This window comes from Microcaecilia unicolor, chromosome 9, assembly GCF_901765095.1.
Source record: "Microcaecilia unicolor chromosome 9, aMicUni1.1, whole genome shotgun sequence".
In the NCBI taxonomy this organism is placed as follows: domain Eukaryota; kingdom Metazoa; phylum Chordata; class Amphibia; order Gymnophiona; family Siphonopidae; genus Microcaecilia; species Microcaecilia unicolor.
Window position 1 is genome coordinate 140390321 of NC_044039.1, and position 26104 is coordinate 140416424.

General features: G+C 46.5%; 1 protein-coding gene across 4 annotated transcripts in view; it reads right to left on the bottom strand.

Annotated features, from left to right (window-relative positions):
- PTGR2 (prostaglandin reductase 2) overlaps positions 1-26104 on the bottom strand; it is a 203811-nt gene that overhangs the window by 140768 nt on the left and 36939 nt on the right. For all 4 annotated transcript variants that reach the window (XM_030214985.1, XM_030214987.1, XM_030214984.1 and 1 more), the window contains exon 3: positions 9811-9929. In XM_030214985.1, the coding sequence (XP_030070845.1) occupies positions 9811-9929 (119 nt within the window). The remainder of the gene's footprint in view (positions 1-9810; positions 9930-26104) is intronic.

The window sequence follows — 26104 nt, forward strand, 5'->3', positions numbered from 1 at the left end:
TGTTTATACGATGGGAAGCCCAGGGGTTGGTCTGTTTTCGGGACCTTCTGGAGGTGGGCGAAATGCGTCCCTTTGCGGAGCTTAAAGAGAAATACACCCTACCCGGGTCTGATGTTTTCTATTATTTGCAGGTTAAACATTTTATAATCCAACAAGGGTGGTTGAAAAATGACCCCGATGACTACAAACACTTTGAAAGACTATGGGGGATCAGTGGGGAAAACGAGGGGGAACTATTTCCATTCTTTACAAATTTATTAGGGGTACAGGCTTTCAGAAGTATGTCTATATGACTCAATGGGAGAACGATAATGTTAAATTTACTGTATGTGAATGGAAAGCAATATTTTTAGAAGTCAAGAAAGCTTCAGTGTGTGTGCTTCTGAAGGAAAAATTCTTATAAAGTATTAACACTCTGGTATTATACACCTGTGAAACTTCATGATATGTTCCCCACGATCCCCCACAATTGTTGGCACTGTGGAGATGGTGTTGGAACATTCCTGCATATTTGGTGGTCCTGTGAGCAGATAAAACCCTTTTGGGATAAGGTTGTTTCTAGGAGTGCTGCTCACACAGGCAATCGGAGAAATAGAACTTACAGACAAGAGACTGGGCCATTATGACCCCACTTCCGATTTATGGGCTCATTTTAATACCTTAACCCAGAATTTTTAAAGGTTTTATGGGGATGGGGTATTTAGTACTTCAAGTTATACCTTTGTTATGATTCTATGTGCGAGTTTGAAGGCATAATTTGAACTGAAAACACTGTAAATCAAACCCATTTTTTTTGTTCTTCAATAACAATTTGTTTAAAAAAAAGTAGAAACTGTGTAATTACCATCCAAGGAATCGCCCTTAGTGGTTACAATATTTCTCAAACCAAAATAGAGATAGCTCAGGAGAAGCTTCTAGATACTCCTCTCCAAAGCAGAGGTAAACATATTGGAGTGCAGGGCATCCGTTTCTCAAACAGAACTTGCAGTAAAGTGGTTAGCACTGTAACTGCCAATGTGTATGATTAACCACACTGCCCCTCATGCCAAGGGTGGACCATCACAAATGAGTGAGATTTTTCAGATGAACTGCAGGACAATTTAAGAAAAAGATGTATTAAAAGACATTTATGTATTTATTTACAATTGCTTGATATACTGCAAAATGCCAAAAGTCGGCTTCTACGCAGTTTACAATGAACAAAAATAAGCTGCCAAGAGAGACAAGAGAGAAGAAAAAAAATTAATGGGTCACAAGGTATGCAGTTCCAAAGAGGTGAGATTTCAGACCCACCTTGAACTTTATATAAAAAGGCTCCAGTTGGAGGTGTACAAGAAGGGTGTTCCAGAGTTTGGGTCCAGCATAGCAGTGGAATGGTTAATATCGAAACGGTTCACACATAGAGAGGACAACTAAAGTGACCCAGTTGTGGAGGAGTGGAGCGACCCAGAGGGGGTGTAGGGGAAGAAAAGACACGATAAATAATCTGATGCTGAAGGGAGATGAGACTTGAAGACAAGAACACAAAGTTTAAACTGGATTTGAGCAGAAAGGGGCAACCAATGTTCTGACTGGAGAAGCTGGGTGACATGATCAAAAGGTTTGGAATGGTGAAATAGACGAACTGCAATGGATTGAACAAGCTGAAGATGCTTGAAGGACGAGAGAGGAAGGCCCACATACAGGGAATTACAGTGATTACCAAATTGAGAAGTAGTGAACGGAGAGCAGAGAGGGAAAAAAAAAAAAAAAAAAAAAAAGAGTGGACAGAACAAATTCAAAGGACAAAGAAAGAGGCTCTAAGGACAGCATTGATTTGTATGTCAAAGGTGAGGTGACTGTCAAAGTGAACAACCAGAATTTTCATTCATTCCCTGAATTCCAGGGGTTGCTGATCAATAATAGGAAAAGGCAAGGCTGTGTGGGCGGAGTCTGGGAGAACTGAGATATAGGGATTGGGGAAGTGAACGACCTCACATTTCTTGGAGTTAAGAAACAGACGGTGCTCAGAAAGCCAGGAGAAAACATTTTGTAGACACAGATTAAAGGTCAACTAGATCAGAACAAGAAGTGGGAATACGATAAAGAATCTGACTATAATCAGCATAGCAAAACGGGACACAATGACTGGACTGGATCATAGTCAGGAGTGAGGCCAAAAAGACATTGAACATGGGGGCCAGTACACCAGAATCAATGGAAAAGGTATAAGAGCGGACTTTGCGATGAACAATTTGGCATGTATGGTTAGAAAGATTGCTTTGAAATCACTGCAAGATTGAACAGAGATGCCAATAGACTGTAGACATCTGAGAAGTGTGTGATCCACGAGATCGAAAGCTGAAGAGAAGGTCAAGAGAAACAATTACTACAGAGGAGCGTCGATCAAGTGAGGTTTGAATGGTATCGTGCAACGCCACCAGTAAAGTTTCTGTGCTATATTGTTTTCTGAAGCCAGACTTGTAAGAGTGGGGAGCAAGCAAGTTGTCTCAGAAGGATGTAAGGCATTGGTGCACACAATTTTTTCCAAGACTTTGGAGAAAAGGGTGGAGGGCAAGCGAGTTGTCTCAAAAGAATGTAAGGTATTTGTGCACTCTTTTCCAAGACTTTGGAGAAAAAACGGAAATTAGAGATGGGTCTAAATTGCCAGGGTCAGCAGGATCAAGACTTGGATGATTCAAGCATGCTTCCAAATGCTGGGGAACTGGTCAAGTGCAAGACAGGATTGTACCGGTGGCAAGAGGAGGGGAAGGATATGAGGGGCAAGACATTTAAGCAAGTGAGCTGGCCAGGGGTCCAAAGCAAAGACAGAGGGATTCACGGATGCTAGCACAGTTTTAAGAGTGGTAACAAAGTGTGTGTTGAAAGATGTTATAAGTATTGCCATACTGAAACAGACCGAAGATCCATCAAGCCCACCATCATGTTTCCAACAGTGGCCAATCCAAGTTACAAGTACCTGGCAAGATCCTAAACAGTACAATACAGTTTATGCTGCTTATCCTAGAAATAAGCAGTGGATTTTCCCCAATTCTATTTTAATAATGGCTTGTGGACTTTTCCTTTAGGAAGCTATCCAAACCTTTTTTTTTAACTCTGCTAAGCTAACTTCTCTGTACTACGTTCTCTGGCAACAAATTCCAGAGTTTAAATACGTTGAGTGAAGAAATATTTTCTGATTGGTTTTAAATTTACTACTTAGTAGCTTTTTTGCATGCCCCCTAGTCCTAGTATTTTTGGAAAGAGTAAATAAGCGATTCACATCTACCTGTTCCACTCCATTCAGTATTTTATATACCTCTACCATATCTCACTCCAGCAATCTCTTCTCCAAGCTGAAGAGCCCTAGCTGCTTTAGCTTTTCCTCATAGGGAACTTGTCCCATCCCCTTTATCATTTTCGTCGCCATTCTCTGTACATTTTCTAACTCCACTATATCCAGAACGAGGAGAGCAAGGGGAACAGTGAGTTGTCAACACTATTGGAGGGACTGGAAGGGGAATTGGATATAGCGGGAGAGGAAACAGTGGAATAAGTTGCATAAAGGGACAGGGTCTTTATGTGCTAAAAGGATCCTAATTTGGTAAGAGAATAGAAGGATCAAAAGATGAAATGTGGGTATCAGAGGGGGCACCAGAGCGATGCTTGTGCCAGGTGTGCTCAGCACTGCAGAACTGAATTTTGAGAAGCCCGAGGGCTTGGAAAAACCAGGGGTACCCAACTGGTATATTTATGGACACAGGGTTGAAGGGAGGGGGCAATACTATCTAGAGCAGATAAGAGAGAAGACAAGACTCAAACTGAGGGGACAAGAAGTCTGTGGAGGAAAACTGTGAAACAGAAGGAAGGAGATCAGGAAGGACATCTGGGCCAATCCGGGGCCACCAGGATCACTCGACCGGGATGACTGGCAATGCGAGTCAGTAACCTGCTCACCATAGGCCACGAGGGAAAGGTATAGAGCAGGCCCCTGGGCCAAGGTTGTAGAAGAGCATCGATGCCTTCCAAGCCCAGCTCTCTTCTCCTGCTGAAGAAACGGGGAACCTTCACATTGGTGGCCATTAAGACCATCATTGGCATCCCCCCATGGGCAGCTATCTGATCGAAGGCCAGAGGGGAGAGTGTCCAATCCCCCGGCTCCAACGAATGGCGACTGAGAAAGTCCACTTACACATTCTGTGACCCCGCTATATGAGCCGCCATCAAGAGAGAGAGATGAGTCTCTGCCCAACGGCAGCCGCCTTGAGCGCTAGTGGTGCACTCCTGGTGAACCCCCCAATGGTTCATGTAGGCGACCGCCGTCGCATTGTCCGAAAGAACTCGAACTGGGCAACCACAAAGAGACAGAAACTCACAAAGGGCCAGACGAATCGCCCGCAACTCCAAGCGGTTGATGGACCATGACGCCTCCGTCGAAGTCCAAACGCCCTGGGCCGTCTGTTGCAGGCAATGAGCCCTCCAGCCAGACAGTGACACATCCGTGGTCACTATCTTCCAGTCCGGGGTTGCCAGAGGAATGCCAGACACCAGATTGTTTTGAATGAACCATCAGTGCATGATTGTGTGAAGATGGGTCAAACATGGCACCCGAACCTCGTAATCCTCCGAGAGTGGAGACCAATGACTCAGAAGGTGCCATTGGGAGGGGGCGCATGTGAGCTCTGCCCCACTTTACCACATCCAAGGAGGAGGCCATGGAACCTAGAACTTGTACATAGTCCCAAGCCTGCGGGTTCGGAGTTTGAAACAGCGCTCGTAACTGAGCCTGTAACCGCTGTGCTCGAGCTGAAGGAAGAGAAACTATCCCTGTTCAGGTATCAAAGCACATCCCCAAGTATTCCAGTGTTTGGGAAGGCGTTAGGCTCCACTTTGGGAAGTTGATCACCCAACCAAGCAACTGAAGCAACCCGACCACTTTGTCGGTTGCCCACCGACTCTCCTCGAAAGACGCCCGCACAAGCCAGTCGTCTAGATAAGGATGGACCTCAATCCCTTCCTTCCTGAGATAGGCCGCCACTACTACCAGGACCTTGGAAAAGGTCCGAGGCGCTGTGGCTAGGTCGAAGGGCATCACTTTGAATTGAAAATGATGACCGATCACTGCAAAGCGAAGAAAGCGCCTGTGGGGAGGCCAGATTGGAATGTGTAAATAGGCTTCTTTGAGATCGAGAGAGGTCAAAAACTCACCGATCGGAGGGTTTCCATGCGGAAAAGCCAAACCCGTAAGTACCTGTTGACACACTTGAGATCTAAAATGGATGCCCTTTTTTTTTTGGCACCACAAAATAAATGGAGTATCGACTGCACCCTCTTTCTGCTGGAGGTACAGGCTGGACAGTACCCAGCCGTTGTAAGTTGAGGAGGTGTGTCAAACGGCCCGCACCTTGGCGGGACATTTGCAAAGAGATTCCAGAAAAGAGTCTACTATCGGACGAGCCAATTCTAACGGAGCCGGGACTCCCCTGCTCCCTGTACATCACCTCCCTCCATTGGAGCCTGTGCCACAGAGGCACGCTGCGCCTCTTGGCTATCAACCACCACATGCGGAGCAAGTCGCGCCTGAGAGGAAAAAATAGCGCCCACCAACGCGCACTGCACTAACTGCCCTGAGGAAACCACCGAAACTATCCCCTGCACTTCCGACTCACCGGTCGCCTGAGGGGAACCCCGTCGCGCTGAACACCCACTGCGGGCTGATGGCGGCAGGACTCACACTCCCCCGATGCTGCTCTCCGGCCTCCACATCGGGAGCAGCCCTTAGCCGCCTCAGAAGGCACCGACATGTTCCACAAACGCCTGCCCCAAAACTGACTCAGTAGAACGTCTAGTTCCTTCATATGATTAAACAAAAACAAAGTCTCTTACCTTTTTTTTTTAGTCAGGAGAGACAGGAAACACCCGATCACGCCAACAGCCCCGGGTGATGGAGGAAAGGTAGGGGGAGACCGGGAGGGACCTGACACCACCAGGTGTACACCACAAGCTGCAAACAGCCACTCAACCCCTGTCTGTGCTAAACTGAGCCCAAAGGACACCAGTAGCCAGATCAAACCAGAACTGCACAGAGATGTCCCTTCACCTGCTAGATAGAGAGAATACTGAGGTTCAGCTGGCTGCACAGGTCCACATATAGCAAACCTCGGAGGTTCTCTATCTCTACCTGCTGGTAGAGGGACAGAACCCACAAGTCTCTGATCTGTGGGACGCTATGGAAGGTTGAAATGGAAAAAGTTAGCCTTAAAACAGTAAGTGGAGTGGGGTATCCAATTTAAGATGTTAAGGTTATAAGGGCTTTTAAGTACCATTATATTAGACCCCTGGAGGCCCACTGGGTAAAAACGGAAAGGTTCTATTGCCCTACTCCTTTTGAATGGGTGGGTATGAAAAATGAGGTGTCAGGGCACCCCTTTTTAAAACCAGTAACAGCTGTTTGGAAGATGCAACAAAGTTGTTTTGCTACCAAGGAATGTGTTCTCTACATTGAGGAATGCTGACTTCCTCCCTTCTCAGGGACAGAATTTTGTTTCTTTTGTAAAGTTCAATGAGAGGTGGGAGTGGAAAAGTTTGCAGCTCTTTTTCAGCAAGGCAGAGGATGACCGAAACTGGTGGTTTTGGTTTCAGCTGGAACCAAAGCCGAATCCAAACCATGCACTCCCAGATCAGCCCCATTCCAGCAAGAGTCCACCAGCCAACTGCCCACTCGCTGGAAAAAGGGCCCATCAAGGCCCATCAAGACCTCTCCCCTCCCCCGGGCAAAGATATGACCCCTGCGCAGCTGAGACTATTTTAACAGGCCCTGGTGATCTAGTGGCCTCTTTAGTGGCAGGAACAAAGTCTATTCATTCCTGCCCGGTGCTGCTCCTGAATCAAAATGGATGCATGTACTGCTGTTGGAAGTCTTGGTAGCCATTTTGATTCAGCAGCGACACCGGGCAGAAATGAGTAGATTTCATTCCTCCCTTGATGAGGACACCAGACCACCAGGGCTTAAAGTTGGAACAGGTGGCCTGGGGTTGCAGAGAGTGTCATGGGGCAGAGTTTCACTTTGTCGAAAATGCACTGGCGTTTTTAGCAGAAACCCAAACCCAGATTTTGGTACCAAATCAGAAACTGAAATTCAATCGGCCTCTAAACGTAGTTGTATCTCCAACCAGCATCTTCAGCTAAAACTTGGACACAGACCACCTTTTTTTCAACACTTTCACTTAAATAATTTATTATGAAGCCAGGCGATTTGCAAAATAATAGACCTCTAAGCCCCTTGAGTAGAGCATTGCTTAAAAGGGGTGGGTATGAAATCCCTAGTCTCAAAATCATATAAATGCAAGATTAAGGAGGACTCCAAGGAGGGCCCTTTCATGTAGAAGACTGGAATAAGTGATTGGGAAGAGCTCTGGGGGATAGTGTTTGGAACCATATTTATATAAATATGCATTGGATGTTCCATGGTCACTGCATGGAGGCAGATGAAATTCTAAAGTGTCTACAGAATCTACTCTGCTCCTTTGGTTTTAAGGTTGGAGGAAACACCAGTTCATCATGTTGGAGAAGGTGTGGTCACCGTTTTTCATATGTGATGGGTATCTCCATACAGACAAGGGCGATAACATAGAAGATGGTAGACGAACTCATTAATCTGTTTGCTGGGAGGGAAGGAGCAGGTAGGTCCAATACTGAAACAAAATAAGTTGACAGCTCAGCTATTACTAGCAGCTAGAAGTGTGATTGCTTCGAGAAAGAAGTTGGGAATGGCTCCATCAGTGTGACTGACTAGATGTTTAAAACTGGGAAACGTGTTTTAATGAACTGACATACTCTCAAAGGGAAATTCCATCTGTTAAAACAGATTTGGAGACCATTCACAAGACTCACTACTGGATAAACCCCCATAAGAACCATATGGAGTAAAGAGTAGCTGATGGCAAGTTAGAGTGGGATAAAAATGCACACTTTTTTTTTTAGTTTTGCTTGTTTTTGCTGGTTCTCTGATGGAGTTAATATTCTAGAAATGAGTTTTCTTTAGTGTTTTTATGCCAATATGATTTTATAATTCTTAAAGGGTAAAGCAGGGAAGAGGGACATGTGGAAAACATATAAAGACTTTTATTGGAGATATAGGAGGAGTGGGGCTGGTTTAGCAGTGAATGAACAGAAATGAGAGCATCTTGTACAACTGTAAAGATGAGATTGTTGTCAAAATTGTTGTGTAACAGTTGAGTCTATTGATCTGTACTCAATAGCAGAATCTATGTATTGTCCTTGGTTGGGACAGCACCCTTTTCATAAAAAACAGTTGCAAGAAAGACTCCCCAACTCCCAAAGAGCATCACCCCTCTCCTCACAGACCCCCCCCCCCCCCAAGTTGCAGCTGCCATTTTGAACCCAGAACAGCACAAGCAACAGTAACTATGGATCACTGCCGCCTGTTCTACCCTAGGCCATCAGGAAGGCACAGGTGGTCTAAGGGGGGGGGGGGGGTGGATGCACCTTCGGGATGATTCAGGGGCTGGTGGTTGGGAGGCGGGGATAGTGCTGGGCAGACTTATATGGTCTGTGCCCGGAAAAGGACAGGTACAAATCAAGGTAAGGTATACACAAAAAGTAGCACATGTGAGTTTATCTTGTTGGGCAGACTGGATGGACCGTGCAGGTCTTTTTCTGCCGTCATCTACTATGTTACTATGTTCAGGAGGGAGCATTTTCTAGTGGGGACTGGGAGGGCACAAGTATAGCTTGCTACAACTCTGGGTAGAGAAATACTGGAGAATTTCAGGCTGCACCAGCCCTTACACCTGTGATATCACTGGAACAGTTGTATCTCTACTTCCATCTTCTGGTAAGGGGACTCAACCTGGTCCAGCAGGATAATAAAGAAGTGTAGTTGAGGAAGTGGGTAAATAGACATGAAAATGGCAGTGGAAAGAAGGCATGAAGGAAGAAGGCAAAGTACAGAGAAAGCATAGAGAAGTGCAGCGCAAGGTACAAAGAGTGATAAAAGCAGCAGTTAAGCTGACGATAGTGGTGAGTGAGAGAAGCCAACAACATGCTAACCACATTAGTAGTGAAGACTAAATTACATCTTAAATTGCTTCTGTACCTTTATGTTATTTTACCGCTTTATTTCCTGTGGTTCATTAGCAGTGCTGTGCATTGCTATGAAGAGGACATGAATTTAATTTGGGGTCAAGTCTTCTACAGCTTGAGGCAGCTGAGGGTGTTCACCATCCATGGAAGGAGGGAGCGAGGGAATCATGTTCATTATGCCATGGCAACATCTAGCAACCAGACTAAGTACTCATAAATTAATCCCCTTATTTTCTTATCTATCTATATGTCCCATTTTTGTTTATACCCTAGGCTGTCTATGAAAATGTTTTACTAAGTATTGTGTTGACATTGTAATATAGCATAGTATGCCATACTTTGTATTGTTTGAATGTTTTTACTGCTGAAATTGTCTATTGACTTATTCTTGCTGTACACCGCCTTGAGTGAATTCCTTCAAAAAGGTGGCAAACAAATCCCAATAAATAAATAAAATAAATGCAGGGTTCTGGAAGGGATTATAAGAAGGAGGAAAATAAATCTTTGGGTAGTGCTAAGGAGGAGGAAAATTAATATTTGGGTAGTGCTAAGAAAAGGTCATGATGAGAGATCACAGCCCTGGTTCCACCTGAGCTAGGTTCTTAAAGGAGCAGGAGGAAGCTATCAAGTATGGCTGGGACACACTCCCTACCTTACATTCTACCACCAGACAGTATGAAACTGGATAAAAAAGTCTCCTAATCCTCCTCCACAGTCCTTACATACCATGTACGGATCCACAGAGAGATAGAGAGTCTGAACTTTCACCTGCCCCTCAGCGATTCCATCTGGCAAGTTGGCTTCTTCCACAAAGAAGTTCTCTGCCACCGGCTCACTATTTTTGCCTGAAAAAGTAAAAAGCAAACAGTAGATGTCTTGCATTCCTCCATCTCCCCTCCAGCTTTATCTGTCAATTATATTGTTTAATATTAGCATTTATTAGATATAAAATGGGCCCTGTGGCAGGTAACTTATGAACATAAGAATAGCCATACTGGGTCAGACCAATGGTCCATCTAGCTCAGTATCCTGTTTTCAACACTGGCCAATCCAGGTCACAAGTACTTGGCAGAAACCCAAATAGTCGCCAAAATATCAAAGGGAACAATTGTCACTTCTCAGTAAAAAAAAAAAACTGGACCAGCAAAGGGAGGAGACAAACTTCCACAAAATTTACCAAACTTATAACACAAAAAGAGGTGAGAGACAAAAGCTTTTTTTTTATACCAACAAGTCCAAAATAACTTAATATGAAAAAGCTTGATAGGAGGCATCATAAGGCAAATCAAATAGGCTATGTAATCTACTATAGTGCCAAGTTATTCCAGATCTGCAGCATTTTGTGCAGGGTGGAGGGGTGGCCTAGTGGTTAGGGTGGTGGACTTTGGTCCTGGGGAACTGAGGAACTGAGTTCGATTCCCACTTCAGGCACAGGCAAGTCACTTAACCCTCCATTGCCCCATGTAAGCCGCATTGAGCCTGCCATGAGTGGGAAAGCGCGGGGTACAAATGTAACAACAACAAAAAAAAATACTAATCATTTGCCTCCTATACTAGACTGAATTTTAACATTGTGGACTTGTTTAATTTTTAAGACTATTTGAATTTTAACACTATATAAAACTGTATAGTAGTCAATCAAAAGTGACCCAATACTTAACTGTTACTGCAAAACACTGAACTGAGAATCAGAACTATAGGAGATCACATGGCCTATCGATTTGCCTTATGATGCCTCCTATCTAGCTTTTTCATATTAAGTTTATTACATTCCATGCTACCAATCCCAGGGCAAGCAGTGGCTTCCAATGTCTGTCTCAATAGCAGACTATATGGACTTTTGTTCCAGGAACTTGAAAAAAACCTCTTTTAAACCCAGATACGTTACACGCTGTTACCACATCTTCCAGCAACAAGTTCCAGACCTTAACTATTATATTAAAACAAGAACAAAAGAGATCTGGTGTCTTCCAACATTAACTGCTGCCACTTATATATGCAATTTTCTGAGATCAGGAGATTATTTGCATAAGTGCCAGCACATACATGTGGAGGTTGCAAAATGGCCATTTCCACATAGAAGTGCCAATACTTATATGTAGAAGCTGCTGCATGATGCTGTTCTGTGTTTCCACTTTCAACTCAGCATTTGTAAAATATTGGTGGAATTGTGAATGTTCTAATCTGGATATTCCAATTCCTTCCTTAACAACCTACACAAAATGGTCAAATACAATTTGCAAAAAAACTAAAAACAAACAAAAAAACAAAACAAAACAAGAAAACTGGAAAGAAGAGACAGCAGATATCTACCCCTACTCCTAGTTATTACACATGCTATCAAAATGGTTGCAGCTCTTAAGGTGAGAGAAGGAATGCTGTGGATGTCAAAGGAAATGAAACAGAAAAAAGAATCACTTTTTTCCTCTTATCCCCATGGGGTTTACTCAAGGCTGGATTACCTCTTGATATCTTGCTCACTTTTTTCCAGGGTTGAGAGGGTAGAGATTATACCACCAGTACTGTCTGATCATGCCCTAGTGTCCATGCTATTTCAGTTCATCCCGGTGAAAAGTGAACGGATGTGGAGAATGTCCCCCTCTTTGTATTCTGATCCGGACTTTCATATCTTTTTAAAATCAAAACGTCAGGAATACATTTTAAGACCGGGGATATCTCTACAGTCAGTCTTTGGGAGACAGCGAAGGCAGTGCTAAGGAGACATATATTGGCATACACGGTACACAGGAAGAAACAGCAGGAGGGAGAGATGTTGAACCTTACCAATTGCCTTCGAGCTACCAGGGCCCAGCATATTAAAACACCCACACTCCAACAACAAATTCAAGACCACAGGGGCCGCAATCAATCAACTACTCCACCATTTTTCCAAAAATTTACCTTTCATCGATGGGGTAACAAAACAGGCTATTCGCTAGACTAACACGTGCTGTCAAAACCAAACATGTAATCACGAAAATCAAAGACAAATTTGGTTCTCTATATACCACACATGTGGACATTGCGAAAGAGTTCACACTTTTTTTAAAAAAATCAATCCCTCTATTCCGCCCAACTCGAGGACTGTGAGGCCAGGGCGCATTTCTTTTATAATATGCAGCTCCCGAAACTATCTGAGTCCCAGGTTTTGCAGCTTGGTGCTCCAATAACATTAGAAGAATTTATCCAAGCAATCAGGGCACTCAGCTTGACTAAATCCCTGGGCCCTGATGGGTTGGGTTCTGAGTTCTACAAAATATTGGAGGGTGAGGTAGGTGTTACACTGAGGGATCACTTTCAGAGTTTACTCCAAAGCCCACCGGAGCGAAACATGGCTCATGTGGTCATACTGCCAAAACTGGGTTGGGCACTGGATCAATCGGGCTCCTATAGACCCATATCTCTGCTCAATCAAGACAAACTTTTGGCTAGTATTCTGGCTTCTAGGCTAAATAGATTCCTGCCACTGTTGATTCATGAGGATCAGGTGGGCTTAGTGCCAGGGCGCTATACCTGCATAGTAAAAGACGTTAGCTTAGCAGGGTTCAAAAAATGTTTGGCTAATTTCCCAAAAGAAAAGTTTATAAGCCATTATTAAGATGGGAAAATCCACTGCATATTCTAGGATAAGCAACATAAAATCTGTTTTACTGTTCTGGAATCTTGCCAAATACTTGTGACCTGGATAGGCCTCTATTGGAAGCAGGATACTGGGCTTCATGGACTTTCGGTCTGTCCCAGTATGGCAAAGCTTATGTTCTTAAACTGCGCACCGGCAATGCCAGAGAGCCCGAACACCCTGGCATATTTGGATGCTACGCCGAATCCTAAGATGTGCTATCGACTATGTGTCCTGTGGGATTCCCGGCTTGCACACACTGCAAGGTCCCAATGCCGGATAGCTGGTCTCACAGCAGAAACGCTACTTAACTGCCTCTGTGATAGTAGTCAACATTCACCCCGATTGTCACCAGCACAGTACAACATGTACCAAGCAGTGAGTCAGGACCCTTCGCCTACACCAAGTACAACTTGCAACCCTCTAAGTGGTTTGGAGTGAAACTTTAGTTGATTCTACCACTGCTGGCTGCTCCCCCAAGCTCTACAAGTCTTACTACAGATGAGAGAAGCTCAGGACTAATACTCTGTCCCACTTTCTCTAGCAAACCTTTTTTTATTTTTTTAAGGTTGATATGCTGGAAAAGAAGAGCTCAACAGGAAACAGGAAAGAAGTGAAGGGATGGAAGAAGTTCATTTGAGGGCACCACAGACAGGGATCTCAGATCTGCCAATTCTTCCACCTTTAGCAGGAAACTCCCACTTTGGTGAGCCATTTCCCGCACTCTTGCTGGAGAAGCTAAGCCTCCCTTTGATGGGTGGAACACAATTGTAGGTATCTTTCCTCTTGCAGCCCCTCCCCATCTAGCTTCTCCTCTTCTTGCCATCCTCCCTCCCTCCTGTGGTCTGCACCATCTCCTCAAACCTTGTAACCATGGACTTTTTTGTTGTTGTTTTCTTAGTGCCACAGCATCAGGACAGTAAAAAAAATATACATATATCGCAGAGCCTCTCATTCATAGTCAAGTCCCTGCTGGGTCCCACCCCCTCTGATGCACAGGTCCCGTTGCATATGGGTGGAACCCAGCAGGGACTCAATGTGTGCATAAGGCTCCGTTTCTTTTTTACTCTCTCAATGCTGTCACAGCAAGTAAACAGAAAAAGACATGATTGCAAGGTTTGAGGGGATGAGGCAGACCACAGGAGGGAGGGAGTTTCTTTTTTTTAACTGTAAATTTTTATTAACAAGCATTGAGTTTATAGTACAAACAAGCACTTACAACTGGGCTGCCCAATAGTACCATTCTAGATTCGGGACACCTCTCCCGCCCATGTTCACCACCCGCCACAGCAGTTTCCTACTTTGTCTCGGTGCTTTGCCCCCCCCATATAAATTTTGATATATCTCTTTGTACCTTTCCCAACTCCATCTTGAGTACCTATATCTGCAGAGTTTGGAACAGAAATAGCACTCTGGGCAGAACATTCATTCGAATCGTTGCTATTCGGCCCCACCACGATAAACACATTCCCTCCCATCCTCCCATATCTTTACATATTTGTTGGAACAAACGTGTGTAGTTTAAATGAAGGAGTAAACAAACATGTGGATAAAGGGGAGCCGGTTGATATTGTGTATCTGGATTTTCAAAAGGCGTTTGACAAGGTACCTCATGAAAGGCTACAGAGGAAATTGGAGGGTCACGGGATAGGAGGAAATGTCCTATTGTGGATTAAAAACTGGTTGAAGGATAGGATACAGAGAGTGGGGTTAAATGGGCAGTATTCACAATGGAGAAGGGTAGTTAGTGGGGTTCCTCAGGGGTCTGTGCTAGGGCCGCTGCTTTTTAATATATTTATAAATGATTTAGAGATGAGAGTAACTAGCAAGGTAATTAAATTTGCTGATGACACAAAGTTATTTAAAGTCGTTAACTCGTGACAGGATTGTGAAAATTTACAGAAGGACCTTACGAGACTGGGAGACTGGGCGGCTAAATGGCAGATGACGTTTAATGTGAGCAAGTGCAAGGTGATGCATGTGGGGAAAAAAGAACCTGAATTATAGCTACGTCATGCAAGGTTCCACGCTAGGAGTTACGAACCAAGAAAGGGATCTGGGTGTCGTCGTCGATAATACACTGAAACCTTCTGCTCAGTGTGCTGCTGCGGCTAGGAAAGAGAATAGAATGGGAAAATTAGGTTCTTACCGTGATAATTTTCTTTCCTTTAGTCATAGCAGATGTAGCCATTACAGATGGGTTGTGTCCATCAACCAGCAGAGGGAGATAGAGAGCACACTTTTTTCAGTGCCTCATACCAGCTTGCTCCACTGCCTCTCTTCAGTATTTGAAGCTTCCAAAGCAGTATGGCAAACCACAATGGGAATAATATAAGCTTTCCTCACAGCGAACGATGGCCCTACAACAAAGGGCATTAACTCAGAATGGAGGGAATGAAACATCCTCCCGGAGGGCATAAACTCATCCTCCACTGAGACATAACTGGAGGGAATAAACTCATCCTCCCGGAGGGAATAAACTCATTCTCCAAAACATGAAACTGGAGGGAATTAAGTCATCCTCCTTTAATTGAACAAGAATCCTGAAGACTGTTTTCCGACTTTTTCCCAAGGACGGAATCTCCAGGAAACACGAACAGAACCTGAAATAGATTTACAGCAGATAGCATCAGACAGGGAGGGATCATGGCTGCATCTGCTATGACTAAAGGAAAGAAAATTATCACGGTAAGAACCTAATTTTCCCTTCCTTGTCATCAAGCAGATGCAGCCATTACAGATGGGATGTATCAAAGCAATCCCTAGATAGGGTGGGAACAAGCCACACCACACGCCAGCACTTGCGCTCCAAAACGTGCGTCCCTCCTGGCAGCCACATCCAGCTTGTAATGTTGGGCAAAAGAAAGCGTCATAAAACATAAGCACACTCCCGCGGGAAAGGCTGCCAAGATGGCGATGTCTCCAGAATCTTTGTCTGGGCCTGAGAAAAACGCGGGAGAGTGGGCGAAAGAGATATCCTCAACAGTAGCAGCGGCACTGGAGGACAGATTAAACAAAATCCATTCTGCGGTCGAGGAAATTAATGAGAAATTTGACATGCAGGCCCGCAGGCTAACAGAGGTGGAACAGCGTGTGCTCGCCCAAGAAGATACGACGACGGGTATGGCGGCCCAGATCGAAGCCCTGCAAAAAGAAGCGGCAGCTCTCAAAGCGCAGGTGGAGGAACAAGAGAATAGGAATCGCCGCAATAATCTGCGAGTTGTAGGGCTTCCAGAGGAAGTGAAAGAGGGAGACCTGTACAAATTTTTTAGCGAATGGCTCCCCACGCAATTGGGCCTAGGAGGAGGAACAGGCACCTGGCAATGCGATCGTGCACATCGTATAGGGAGCCGGAAAGAAGGAGATAAACCCAGAACAGCAATTGCACATTTTTCCAACTGGAGAGAGAAAGAAACGCTACTGAAGCAGGGGCGATCCAGACAAACGCAATTAGAGTATAATGGACATAAACTCTTACTGTTCAATGATTACTCCTTGGCGGTGGCGCAGCTTAGACGAGCAATGGCTCCCACGTGCACCCAGATGTACAGCAAAGGCATTAGATTTTCACTCCTTTACCCTGCGAAGCTAAGAGTGTGGCATGAAGGGAAATCCCTGATGTTCCAAGAAGCTGCAGAGGCCAAAGCGTTTATGGAGAGATTGAACAGAGAGGAACCAGCATGAGAATAACTATTGAAGGAGACATCGCTCCGCGGGACAGATCGAATGGGATATAATGGTTTGATTTAACTTTGAAGTTCTTCTTTGTTTGAATAACGAGAGCCTAGTTGGAAAAGCTTGGACAAGGGGCAATACTGGCATTAAGAGATCCCATGGGAATGGGGACAGACCTGAGATATCAGGAGAAAAATACATGCCCCCCAAACATGTTAAAAAGTTATGAATAGGATATTATCAAGGACATTGCATCTATGAAGTCTGGAACTAAGTGAGTGGGAGCTGTAGTAAACATGGCCCGGATGACCTGGCGCAGTGGCAGTTTAGTCCAGAGCCACGGAGAAAGGTGCAGAGCTCTCGAGCAAAGCTATAGAGATAATTCCAGCAAGTTATAAGAATGTTATGTACATAGGTTGTGATCTGTTAATTTTGCTGTGGGGGGGTTGTTACGGGGTTAGGGGGTGTATGACTGGGCAAGGAGTTCGAGGGGGAAATTTGATGTATGTTTCTTGCTGCATGAGGACGGGAAGGGGAAGGATGAAGAAGAGGAAGTATCAGAAGGGTTGTGAAGGGGAAGAGGGAGGACAGGGAGGGAGAGGAGTTAGGGATTGTGTGAATAATGGGGAAAGAGATAGCAAGGGGATATCGGGAGGGGGAGGGAAGGGTGGGGGGGGAGATGGGGTAAATTGCCTGCAGGGGGAAAGTTGGAGATGTCTTTTGATGGAAACCGAAATTCAGAAGCAGAGGGTTTCTGGTGGGTCCAGCTGGGAGGCCCGCCGGGAACATAAAAAGAGAAGAGTGGACGACATGAAGATTACAGACTATAGAGTGGGAGATGGTTAATCTGAAGATAATATCTCTGAATGTAGATGGTATACACTCACCAGTTAAGCGTACCAAAATACTGTCCTGGCTTAGAAAAGAGGGGGCGGATATCGCCTTTCTCCAAGAAACCCATTTGTCTAGCTTGGAACATGCGAAATTGAAGAGAGGGTGGGTGGGAGAGGTGGCATATTCATCCTTTAACAGCAGGAAAAGGGGAGTTGCTATCTTAGTACACAAACAGCTGCCTTTAGCCATACATAAGGTATTACAAGACAAGGAGGGAAGGTATGTCATAGTGATGGGTGAATACACAAACAGCTGCCTTTAGCCATACATAAGGTATTACAAGACAAGGAGGGAAGGTATGTCATAGTGATGGGTGAGTTATGGGGCCGTAAGATCAGCCTTTGTAACGTATATGGGCCAAACACATACAACCATAAATTTTTCTCAGACATAGTGGCACAGATGGCGTCATACCCAGAATACCAGAGAATTTGGGGGGGGGGATCTTAACACTGCAGATCCCACTATTGATTGTAAACCAAGTAAATCCAAAGCTAGGGGGTGGGACCATAAAGGAGTCAACTTTCTGATACACCAATTGGGGTTGGTAGATGTTTGGAGAATTTTACATCCTTATGACTCAGACTTTACATTCTTCTCCATTCCGCACAATTCATATTCTAGAATAGATTACTTCCTTGTATCACAGGCCTTGTTCCCGGTGTCAAAAGCAGCACACATACTGGATAACACATTGTCAGACCACTCAGCTATCTCGTACTCCATAGAATATACTAAGGGAGCCACGGAGAGGGTGTGGAAGTTTTCTCCCACCTTATACAGAGATGTTGCGTTTAAAGCCTACTTGAGAGAGAAGTGGGCGGATTACCAGAGGGATAATAAAACCCCGGAGGTGAGTCCAATTATATACTGGGAGGCGGCCAAGGTAGTATTGAGAGGCCACATCTTGGCATATACTGCTGGGAAAAAGAAAAAAGCAGAGGCGGAGTTGCTATCATTGTCGGCCGAGTATCAGCAAGTGCGTAGACAACATATGGGAAGCATGGATAAAGAGTACAGGGAGAAATTAGGTCGGCTTCGCAAATGTATTGATCAACTGCTTAATGCCAGAGCTGAAAGGGACATATACTTTCAGAGATTCAAACTTTTTCAATGGGGAAATAAGGCAGGGAAGCTTATGGCAAACCTAGTGCGACCGTACAGGAAAAGACAGATTGTTACATCAATAAAGGATAGTACAGGCAGAGTGTATCATGATGAAGTTCAAATACATAAACAATTTGTTCACTATTACCAATCTTTATATGCAGTGCGGGATTTAGACCCATTACAGAGGGATGCTTTCTTTGAGGGACTGCATTTGCCACAGATGGACACAGATCAAGCACAACAATTAAGCGCCCCTATAATAGAGCAGGAGGTCAAGCAAGGCATTAAAGCATTAAAGCTGACTAAAGCCCCAGGCCCAGACGGATATGGACCTGAATACTATAAGATCTTAATGGCAGATATTACTAAGCCATTGGCTGACTTCTTTAATGGTTTATCAGGGGGAAGGGCTGACGGCCAGCATAACCAAAATCTAGCACATATTATATTAATTCCAAAACCAGGAAAGGACCCAGGGCAGGTGGGGTCTTACCGCCCCATATCCTTATTAAACCAGGACGTTAAACTCCTGGCAGCCATTTTAGCTAGAAGAATGAACCTATCCCTGTCCAGGGTAGTACAGGAAGATCAGGCGGGGTTTGTTCCGGGCCGGTACGCCTCAATGAATCTTATTAGAGCATCGGCGGCGATCCACACTTACAGAGGAACAAAGGGGAATGAGGTGATAGCAGGACTAGACATGGAAAAAGCCTTCGACAGCATATCATGGCAGTATCTCTTCTGGGTGATGGAGAAGTACGGGATCAGTGGTAGATTCATTGAGTGGGTTAAGACCTTATACACTAAACCAAGAGCACGGCTGATGATAAATAACACCCTAACAGAGAGCTTTGAGTTACAGAGGGGAACAAGGCAAGGGTGCCCGCTGTCGCCACTACTGTTCCTGATGGCAATCGAACCGCTGGCGATTAAAATAAGGCAGAGTGACAAGATTAGGGGTCTCATGGTGGGGGGGAAGGAGATCCGCATCAATTTATTTGCGGATGACATCCTTTTATACCTGCAGGATGCATTTACTCACCTAGATCAGGCACTGCTCTTAGTAAAGCAGTTCGGGGACGTGTCGGGGTTAAGGGTCAATTGTGAAAAATCGGAACTACTTCCACTATCAGGAACTCATGACACCTCAAGGTTTAGTAGTCTCCCTATACCACCAGTATCACAGGCAATGCGCTATTTGGGGATTTTTTTGAGTACTAACCCATTAGTGATGTATAAGAAAAATATAATGGAACAAATTGATAAGATCAGGCAAACTTGTGAGAGATGGAAAGATCTCCCCTTATCACTCTATGGAAGAATAGCATTGGTTAAGATGGTTCTGTTGCCAAAGCTATTGTACCCATTGCAAGCAATACCCATATGGATTAAGAGACAGGATGAAAGGTTATTTAGATCCACTATAAGGTCATTCATATGGAGACATAAAGGGGCTCGCATAGGACATCAGGTGTTAATACTTAACAGGGAGAGGGGTGGTCTTAATCTACCTGAGCTACGCCTTTACAACGTGGCAGCACTGATGCGTATAATATACGAAGGTATTAGCGGCCAAGCAAAATTCACCCCAAACCACTGGTGGGAGGACTGGTGCAAACCATATTCGTTTATAAATCTACTACACACCTCTCCAGGGCTAGGTACCATTGCAAACAAGCAGTTTAGCTTTCTCACACCGCTCCGCACAGCGTGGAAGTGGTGGAGGAGTCGACAGGATAGAAGCCCGCTTGCCTCGCCCTTTCAAAGAATGGTGGGACTGGTAGACTTCCCAGTGGGCATGGGACCCTCTGTATTTAAAAGATGGGCAGAGAATGGATGTGTGACTTGGGGAGACTTGGTATCCACAGAGGGCAATAGTTTCCTTCTCTTCTCGCAAGTGAAGGAAACATGGAGGATCCCAAACAATCAAATGTTACACTATCTGCAAGCATGACACTATTGGCTACAGGCGTGGAGGAAGTATGGGAATGGATGGACATATGGGAAACTGGATAAGATGGTGTTATGTTTACCCCCGAAGGGCAATAAATTATCTACGTGGTATAAGCTGACGAAGATGGCTATACCAGCTAGTGGGAAGGGAGGAGCTGTCTCTGCATGGAATAGAGAATTGGGAACTGAATATTAGCAAGCCCAATTTAACTTCCTGTTTGTGTCACTAGCCGAATTTGTCAAATCTGCGGATTGGCAAGAAACTCAGTTTAAATTGCTCCATAGGGCATATATCACTTGTGAAAAGGGGAAGAAAATGAAACTGTGGGAATCGGACACATGTTCCAAATGCCAGGCAGGTATTGGTACCTTCTTACATAGCTTCCTGGAATGCCCTAAACTGATACTATGGAACCAAATTTTTGGGGTATTGAACACAGTAATCCAGGAAAAGGTAGAATGGTCCTACCATTCGTTGCTGTTGGGGGACCAGACAGATCTCCTAGAACAGGGGTTATCTCAACCACAAAGGAGATTCTTGTATATGGCTACCCTGGCAGCTAAAAAAACTATCCTGCAGTGTTGGACAAAGGTAGAACCAGTACCCTATAATTGTTGGGTGGCGAAGGTTAAAGAAATGGCAAGGTATGAGAACACAGTGTATAAGAAATCCCCAAACACAGATAATAGACAGTATGCATTACTTTGGCAGAAGTTGGAGGAACTGATAAGATAGTAAGGTTTCCTATCACCAATGGAGTTCATATAAGGGGGGAGGGGGGCAGGCAAGGGGGGGTTCAGGGGAGGGAGGGGGGAAGGGAATAGAAGAAAATGTTAGTGCAATTGTGCTTCATGAATGTTATTTGTGTATATTTCTGTGATGAAGGTCACGATGTTCCAAGTGTTGATGGCTTGTATTAGACAGTACGATTTATGAGCATGTATTGTACTGATGACAATAAAGAGAATTGAAAAAAAAAAAACAAACAGATGATCAGAGGTCCTTAAAGAGGTAGTAACTCGCAGATACTGCAGCAGAATCCTGCGCACGTCCAACAGGTGCAATTGCCCAAAAGATTCTGGAAACTCCTCCTCGACAAAGGAGGGCAAGAAAATAGGTTGGTTTAGGTGAAACGCTGAAACCACCTTAGGCAAGAAGGAAGGCACGGTCCGAACCGTGACCCCGGACTCTGAAAACTGCAGAAAAGGGTCTCTACAGGACAGCGCCAGGAGCTCTGACACCCGTCTCGCCGAAGTAATGGCCACTAACAAGACGGCCTTCAGTGTCAAATCTTTCTCTGAAGCACGCCGAAGCGGTTCAAAGGGAGCACCCTGAAGGGCCTTCAGCACTAGCCCCAGGTTCCAAGCTGGACAAGGTGCACGCAAGGGGAGGACGGAGCCGAAGCACCCCTCTAAGAAACCATGCCACATCCAGATGAGCAGCTAAAGACACGCCTTCAACCTTGCCACGCAAGGAGGCCAATGCTGCCACTTGCACCCGCAGGGAATTATAGGCAAAGCCTTTTTGTACACCATCCTGCAAAAAGTCCAGAATCGGCGAGACAGGAGCCCGCAGGGGTGTGATGTCTCTGAAAGCACACCAGACTTCAAACTGGCGCCAAATCCTGGCATAAGCCATGGAAGTGGAACACTTGCGGGCTTGCAGGAGAGTGGTAATTACTTTATTGGAATAGCCTCTGTCTCTCAATTGCGCCCTCTCAATCGCCAGGCCATAAGACCAAATCGGCCGGCGTCCTCCATGGTCACCGGACCCTGTGACAACAGGTTGGGAACCAGAGGTAACTGAAGGGGATCCTCTACGAGCATCTGTTGGAGGTCCGCATACCAAGGCCTCCTGGGCCAATCCGGGGCGACGAGAACCACTTCTGGATGCAGCCGAATCCGCAGGAGCACTCGCCCTATCCAGGGACACGGAGGGAACACATACAGGAGGCCCGGAGGCCAGGGTTGAGCCAAGGCATCCAACCCCGCCGCGCGAGGATCTCTCCGTCTGCTGAAGAAGCACGGGACTTTGGCATTGGAGCTTGTCGCCATTAGATCCATCACGGGCTTGCCCCACTTGGCACATATCTGCAAGAACACTTCGTCTGCAAGTTCCCACTCCGCTGGATCGATCTGATGCCTGCTTAGATAATCGGCTTGCACGTTGCTCTGACCTGTAATGTGAGCTGCCGACAGAAACTGTAGATGCAGCTCGGCCCAGTGGCAAATTTGTTCGGCCTGCGCGGCTACAGCTCTGCACTGAGTGCCGCCTTGTCGATTTATGTAGGCCACTGCTGTCGTGTTGTCCGACATCACTCTGACAGCCAATCCTTCTAGGGTCACTTGAAAGGCCAGAAGCGCCTGAAACACCGCTTTCAACTCTAGGCGGTTGATGGACCACTCCGACTCCTCGGGTGTCCATAGACCCTGGGCATGCTTCCCCTTGCAATGTGCACCCCAGCCTTTCAGACTGGCATCTGTCACCACTAGGCACCAATCGGGGAACACCAGCGGCATTCCTCGCCGCAGCATGCTGTCTGAGAGCCACCACTCCATGCTGAGTCGGGCCGCAGGGAGCCAAGAGAGTCTGCATTGGTAATCCTGAGATACTGGAGACCATCTTTGGAGTAGAGCATACTGTAGAGGTCTCAGGTGCGCTCTCAACCAGGGCACCAGTTCCATGGTGGCCGTCATCGATCCAAGCAGCTGGACAATGTCCCAACCTCGCGGGCGGGGCATCCTCAGGAGCAGACGGACCTGATTCTGAAGCTTGCACCGCCTTTGCTCGGGTAGGTACACATACCCCGAGGCTGTGTCGAACCTGGCCCCCAAATATTCTAGAGACTGCGAGAGGGTCAGGTGACTTTTGGCCAAATTGACGACCCAGCCCAGAGATTGAAGTACTGAGACCACTCTGGCTGTTACATGCTGACTCTCTGCAGCAGAGTTTGCTCGAATGAGCCAGTCGTCCAGGTGCAGGTGAACCCGAATACCCTCTCGCCTTAGAAAGGCAGCTACTACCACCATAACCTTCGAAAAGGTGCAGGGAGCTGTGGCGAGGCCAAAAGGCAAGGCCCGGAACTGGAAATGCTTTCCCATCACTGCATACCTCAGAAACATCTGGTGCGAGGGCCAAATTGGAATGTGCAAGTAAGCTTCTTTCAGGTCCAGAGACGTGAGAAACTCTCCTGGCTGTACTGCCGCAATGACGGAGCGCAGGGTTTCAATGTGAAAATGCCGCACTCTCAGGGACTTGTTTAATTCTTTTAAGTCCAGAATAGGGCGAAAAGACCCTCCTTTTTGCGGCACCACAAAGTAGATGGAGTAGCGGCCGCAGCCGTGTTCGGCGGGAGGTACCGGGGACACGGCCCCTATCTGAATCAGACATTGTAAAGTCTCCTCTACCGCCGCCCGTTTGGCGGCAGAACCGCATCGGGACTCCACAAACACGTCTCTTACAGGGGCGTCGAATTCTATTCTGTAACCGTCTCTGATCAGGTCCAAGACCCACTGATCTGAGGAAATGTTGGCCCACTCCTCGGCAAAGAGGGAAAGACGTCCTCCGATGACAGGACTCGAGGAGAGGGCCGGCGCACCATCATTGAGAGGGTCGCCCCTGAACTCCAGGCCTTGAGCCAGTGGCTGTGGAACGTTTGTCCGAGCGAAAGGAGTTCCTCTGCTGAAAACGGGCACGAGAAGTGAACCCAGCAGAACGCCCCGGGCGGTACCTTCGAGCTTCACGGAAGCGAGGTCTGTAAGAGGAGTGGACCGCCGCACCCTTAGAGGAAGGCCGAGGCCTATCCGGGCAAGCGCTGGGGTTTAGCCTCACCCAGGCCCTTCACAATTTTCTCCAACTCCTCACCAAACAGGAGAAGGCCTTGAAAGGGCAACTTCACCAACCTTTGCTTAGAGGCCATGTCCGCTGCCCAATGCCGTAGCCAAAGAAGACGGCGAGCCGCCACTGCTACTGCCATGTGTTTAGCCGAAGCTCTGACAATATCATAAAGGGTGTCAGCAAGAAAGGACAAGGCCGACTCCATCCGCGGAGCCACATCTGAAAAGGGCTCCGCTCCATCACCGGGCTGTTCCACTGCCTGTTGCAACCAAGCCAGGCAGGCTCTAGCAGCATAACAACTGCATGCAGACGCCCGAATAGTGAGACCTGCAATTTCAAATGACCGTTTAAGTGCTGATTCCAGTCTATGGTCTTGAATATCCTTCAGGGCAACACCTCCTTCAACAGGGAGGGTAGTTCTCTGTGTCACAGCTGTGACTAGAGCATCCACTTTAGGCATAGCAAAGCGAGCCATATGCTCCTCACTCAGAGGGTATAATTGCCCCATAGCCCTGGAAACTTTCAAATGTCCCTCGGGGTCAGTCCATTGAGCCGAAATAAGCTCTTGGATGGAGTCATGCAAAGGAAAGGCTTGAGCAGATTTTTTGGTACTAGCCATCCTAGGATTCACAGAGGAGGCTGTGCCACTGGCAGGGTCCTCGATAGAGAGAGCCTGCAGGGCATCAGAAATAAGCACTGGCAGCTCATCACGGTGGAAAATCCTCACCGCGGAGGGATCGTCCAGATCCTGAGTCACTTCTGCACCAGACTCTGGCTCCTCAGACCATGAAGGCCTGCCAGAGTCCTCCGAATCCTCACAGCCCAACCAAGGGGGGGAAAAAGGAGGTGCAGCACTCTCTGAAGGGGAATGAGCCCTTCTGCGCTTCATATTCTGCCAATTATCAGGGAATAACGCCTCAGAGGGCATACCCAGGCTAGAATCCACCGGGGGGGCATTAGAAGAGGCCCGTGCCGGGCTTTGTGGGAGAGCTCTTTTAAGCATGTATGCTTCATCTCTCTATATAAAACACACCTCCAACGTTCTAATGAAGCCTCACTTTCCCCAACGTTCTAAAGTGAGGTGGCTGAGACCGCTTTTTGCTCCATGAGTGTCTGCACCGCCCACGCGTCAAACGTGATGACGTCGAGGGCGGAGCACAGACACTCAATGAAACAAAAAAGCGATGCCTAAAATGACATCCCATTAGGAGACACTATCCGCCCTTCACAATGCCCCCACCCCTCAAAGTCGCCGCCCCTCACCAAAACCCCCTAACATTACCACCGCTACCACCAGGACCCCCCCTACCACCAGGACCCCACTCAACAAACAGCGACCCAGGCAGGGGCTGCTGCCCATTGGAACTGCTCCTCCTGGAGCCGATCGAGTACTTGCAGGGAGATCCCGGTGCCCCCTCGCTATTTCCAGTCCCCAATCGGAACCCCCCCTCCACCAAACAGCGACCCAATCTCTATGAATAATGCAGACATGGAGGGGGAAGAAGTCAGGGAAGGAAGACAGAAGGTAGCGGCGAGGCAAAAAAAAAAAACAACACGGAGAGGGAAGTGTAGCTCCGCCCTTGCGTCACAACACGATGACGTCGAGGGCGGGGCGGAACAGACAGTGGCGCCGAAAGTGGACTTGCAGGGAGATCCCGGAGCCCCCCTCGGTATTTCGGGTGCCACGGCGAAGTAGCGACGAGGACAAAAAAAAAAAAAAAAAAGAGAACACTGTAGATCCGCCCTCACGTCAAAACACTATGACGTCGAGGGCGGAGCGGTAGAGAAAGTGGCACCAATACAGGAATTAAAAGGACATCCCGGTGCCCCCCTCGGTAAGCGACATCACCAAACAGAACATACCCTCCCAGCAAGGGGGTAAACGAGGAAAGCCTGCCCCATCTCTTTCCATAACGCAGGCATGCAGAAGG